Source organism: Haliaeetus leucocephalus, unplaced genomic scaffold, assembly GCF_000737465.1.
Source record: "Haliaeetus leucocephalus isolate CR32 unplaced genomic scaffold, Haliaeetus_leucocephalus-4.0 Scaffold484, whole genome shotgun sequence".
Lineage (NCBI taxonomy): Eukaryota > Metazoa > Chordata > Aves > Accipitriformes > Accipitridae > Haliaeetus > Haliaeetus leucocephalus.
Window position 1 is genome coordinate 7,286,875 of NW_010972920.1, and position 4,766 is coordinate 7,291,640.

Genomic DNA, 4,766 nt, shown 5'->3' on the forward strand with positions numbered 1-4,766 from the left:
TATGTTACTGAAATTTATTAAATATAATCTACAAGTAACTTTTAATAGTTTTTTCAATAAATAGTTGTGTCTCTAAGTTTATTGACAAAGTGAGAACCAATTAGTTTTCCAAAGTACATTCTGAGCCCGTAGGGCTTACGGAAAGGATCAAATGTGATCTTAAAACAGACTGTCTTACCACCCAGACTAAGAACATACAGTGGTCCCAAAATAGACAGCAAGCTGGTAAGCCACAGGGCAAAATATATAAGTTAGTGATAATTAAATATTTAAATAAATAACGTAGCAGTAAAAATAAAAATGGTTTTCTGATTATTTTAGCATAGATTTCAGAAGGTTGTTCAGTTCATGGTGAAATGCAGTAAAGTTCTTCTTCTGGTTTGCTTCACAGGTCTTGCATCTATTTCCTTGGGGAATTAGGACCTGCAATACAGATATTTTTGCTGATTGGTGATAGCTCTCTTGCCAGCTAGTTTAGCAGTAATGCATCAACTTCTGTATGTTAAGTTTTTCTTTAAGAAAAAAGAACCCTTAATATTTCAGGGGATTGGCTTTTTTCAGTGGGTAAGTGTTAAGGGATGATATGATGAAGCTGCTGCTTATAAAGGAGATTTTTGTAAATGTAAAACTACTACAAGCTAAACACATTCACTCTCTATGATAAATACTGCAGTAGAGGCAGATCTTAATTTCTAGCCTGAAGAGGATTTCTAAAATGATACAAGGATATCTCAGCCATGGAATTTGTTTATGTAGTGTATCAAGGGGTACTACATTCGTTGTTGGGTCCTTTACAGCCATAAATTTTTGGCACAGGTTTTGATGCCATTTCTAGTGGTTATGCTCCTCAAGGCAAGTTTTTGTCAGTGTAAGATATCTTGCATGATTCAGTAAAGAAAAAAAATGTCATATTTTTTCAAATGTTGACTTGTATAACTAGTACGGCTCAAATCTGTTTTACTGTATTGGATTATCGTGCAAATAGATGGTGTCTTATAGTTTAATGCGATGATATTTTTGTATAAAATCCTGTATTCTCAAGAGATGATAACACATAGACCTTGAGGCATAAAAACACTGATTCTGGCATTGTTTTTCACTAACACTGAAACACTTTTTTTCTTCTTTTCGTTTTTACCTGATTGCCTGCCGTAAGACTCTGGAGATTCTTTATGATATTTTGAAGATTATCAGCATCCTCCTCTTCAATTTCATTCTCCAAGGTGCTCAGTTCTCTCAGGTAACATTGTAGAGATGTCCGGTTGCACTCCTGAAACAGTCAGCAAAATCATTATATATGTAACTTGCTTCCTGAGGAAAATTGATTTGATTTAAAAGAACCTCAATTTCCCGTTGTTTTTATCCTTATATCAGGAATTAAGCTGTTGGTTTTCTACAACGTATAGTTCATTTATTCCCCCCTAAAGTTGTATTGTAAGATGTTACATGTGGCCTTAGTTCTATGGTAGATTATTGTAGCTTTTGAAAAGTGAGTAATCTTTACAGGGCACTTGAAGTGTAGGGATATCTCTTGGGAACACAAAGCTGTAGTATTTGCTCCTAAACCAAGCCATACTCCTAGTTGTCATTTGGAAATCATGTCTTAGCAAAGGGGTTAATAGTCAAAGCCTCTGTCAGTTTTACAGTGGCCTTTTAGAGCCATCTTCAGTTAATGCACTTTGGTTGCTCTGTCTAATGTCTGCGTCTGATCTGGCTTTTGAATATGATAAATAACTTTACGCATCAGTTTTACAAGCTATTTCAGGCACTCAGTGACAGTATGTTATTAATCTGCCTCATACATTTGCATTTAAGCACTGGAGCCCTGAGATAGTTATGTCTTGATGTTGCCAGCATATGACAAAGATGACTCAGATAAGGAAGTGGTTGCAGAATCTGGCTTTAAATCGTTACTGAAACAAAATTACTGTTAAGTGAGAATTCTTCTGGATTAAAAACTTAACTGAAGGTTCAAAGTAGTTAACAGATAACTTGCATAAAGTTTTTAACTACTTCCCAATACTAAGTAACTTGATGACTTGATGTTCCTGTTTGTTGGTCTACTTGCATGCTGAACTTAAAAGTAGTACAGATCAGCAGCCTGTCGATGATGAATAGTGGTAAAGCTGTACTTAGAACACTATCTGCGCTCTGATGTGCAATTTTTTAGAAAGAAGCAACCACGATGATAGTGTTCTTATGGAACTAAGTCTTAAGCATTAACTAAATACCATAAAACATGAGTATATAGCTAATATATCTAGAATGGCTTGGTAAAGTTTTGTTCCTGAAAAGAATTAGGTAGAGCATAACTGTGTTTCATCATTGGTGGGATATAGAAGACACATAACATCTTAAAAAGAACCGGCTAGTGGCTCTGCATGTAGTTTAGATAAAATATGGGCAATTTCATATAGATATTGCTTTATTTAATCTATTTCTAAGTCTAGTTTCATTCTCAAAATTGTTCTTGTGTTAGTGTTAACAGTATTGCCTCCTGCAAATCTTACACAATGCTTAAATAATTCATAAAATGTTTTTTCCTGTGAATGCAACCATGTATTAAGCAGGATGAATAGGGAGGATTCCTTTTGTGTTACATGCTGCACAGAAGAAGGGGGTAATACTGTACATCAGCCTGTTAATGTTTGAGCATACACATCAAATGCAGAAGTGTCTTTAAGAAACTGCGCTCCCCACACTGAATTCAAACTGTTCAGATTTGTCTTTTATATCTGCCCCCCTGATAAGTGAATTGTTTTGGTGTAACTCAATGATGTATCATTTTAAAGTAGCCATACCTTAGAAATCCTTCTGCAAACAGAAAACTTAAACTCACCTGTTTCTCATCTGGCGTGTAAAGTTCAAAATGAATCTTCTGTAGAGAAGGGGGAGAAAAAGTTAATTTTTCTGAAAAAATACATAGAAAAAAACTAAATAGAAAAGGATCTTACAATAGAAAATCAACCACTTACGTCCTTGCTTTTTTCCAGGAGTTTTAAATCTTCTATTAAAGCTTTAAGAAGGCGCCCTTCTTCGTCTTTTGACAGAGGTGCTCCATAAGCTGCAGTCATAAGCATTACTGCTGAAATACAGCTGAAGATCAGTACTTTGCACATCATGTCAGTGTTCTGATTATCTGTATGCTAGTATTTGAGTTGTGATGTATGATGAGAGCTGGTAAGTTGTCATTAAGTTGTTTAGTGTATTTATACTCTTCTTTTGGGGGGGGAAAAAGATGGGGGCGTCATGTAACAGAGGTTTTATTACACATTTTTTCATATGTTCTACCTGTATGGCAAGAATCATTACTTTTGTTTTTCCTCCCCTGATGACACTTTGGAATTTTTATAAAGCAAGAGGGATTTTACCTACATTCACTGGTGTAAGAGAAGCCCACACTTACTTTGGCAGTCTCTCTTTGTGCTTTCTGCATGAAACACTTTTTCCCTCATGCGCTGTCCCACTCCCCCATAGAATATGCCATAGAATATGCTACTGCCACACAAAATATTCTGAAGTTGTATAATTTAAATATTCTATTTGTTTATCTGTATATATTTATCCTTTCACAAATCCTGTGGCATTATTTAAGTGAAGAAGAAAGAAGCATTCTCATTTTAGTAATTGTTGATTAAACAACAGGAAGAAAGTTGGCTTCCTGTCTGAAGGTGGTTTTACCTGTCATCTTTTGCAAAGACAGTTAGTGTAAGTTTAGGTGCGTAAGTCAGTCTTTATACCATCAAATTTAAAATGTTTATGAAAAAAACTCCAGCAGGATCCTGTGTTTTGGGGTATTAAACAATTTCTATTACTGTGTATCTTAATGCTGTTCTTTTTTCCTTGTGTGTACCTTTCACTTTTCTCCAGCTTATAATGAAAATGCACTGCTTTTTAAAATATTTACAGATTTTCTTACTGATACCTAACCCACTGCATTTTGTGGTATGTATCACAGTACTGAAGTTGAGAAGCAAGCAGTCATTTGACACTGAACTCTTGTATAATGTTGCTGAATTGTTTTTCTTTTCTGATTCAGGGATCTGTTGGCTGGTATCTTTGTAATGCGATGTGCAGTGTTTTAAAATTCATAGGTTTTTTTTTCATTTTGAGTGTAGTTCTGAGCCAAATACTCCCCCTACTGCCCAGAAGTCTCTAACATTATGTGAAATATGGTTCTTTTGCTCTGTGAATTTAGCTGCTGAAGCTGTGTGGAATAAATTCTGGGTTTGCATGCTACTGTGGTTTGGAGTTTTGTAGCATTCAGGATGAGCAAGATCGGATGGGCAGCTACTTCACCCGCCATTATATATAAAACCACACATGGAAACCTACTTTACATGTTCTGATCATGTAATATGGGGGGGGAGTGGATCTGATCAAAGTTGGTTAGAATATGCTTTTGCTTGGATTAAATACAGTCTATTACTCCAATTCTTTTTACTAGTATCTGTCTGCTAACCATTAAACTGGTGTTAATTAGCAGTGTGATCCTAGCTCCTGGAGAACTTGGTCTTCATTTCCTGGTTTTGAAATATGTACAAACATTTAGTATGTATGGTCATACAGAAGTTCTAGTAGCTGTTGTAGCTTGCAGTATGTAGTATTTGTGCAGGTTGAAACCTTTTTTGGCACTGTATCTTTTGTCTCGTATTTATTCTTGATAGTAACCAACTGCAAACAAGAGTTATGACTGCAGAGGTGAGCTGCTGAGCACTGGGTTGTCAGCTTTTCTCTAGGGTGCTTATAAAGTTAGGTCATTTTAT

General features: G+C 35.5%; 1 protein-coding gene across 1 annotated transcript; it reads right to left on the reverse strand.

Annotated features, from left to right (window-relative positions):
• Nucleotides 1-312: 312 nt before the first annotated feature.
• On the reverse strand, nucleotides 313-3,122 carry LOC104836857 (interleukin-15-like). Its single transcript, XM_010575611.1, has 4 exons — nucleotides 2,976-3,122; nucleotides 2,840-2,878; nucleotides 1,139-1,270; nucleotides 313-423 (listed from the first exon to the last, which is right to left on the reverse strand). Exons 1-4 carry the CDS (start codon nucleotides 3,120-3,122, stop codon nucleotides 313-315), a joined length of 429 nt encoding a protein of 142 aa, XP_010573913.1.
• Nucleotides 3,123-4,766: the final 1,644 nt, after the last annotated feature.

Bases quoted from the DNA above. Each gene is read 5' to 3' on its own strand.
- LOC104836857 (XM_010575611.1), bottom strand. From the start codon at position 3,122: ATGATGTGCAAAGTACTGATCTTCAGCTGTATTTCAGCAGTAATGCTT. The intron at 2,879-2,975 runs GTAAGTGGTTGA...CCTTCTCTACAG, and splicing joins TCCTGGAAAAAAGCAAGGAC to AAGATTCATTTTGAACTTTA. The intron at 1,271-2,839 runs GTGAGTTTAAGT...TGACTGTTTCAG, and splicing joins ACACGCCAGATGAGAAACAG to GAGTGCAACCGGACATCTCT.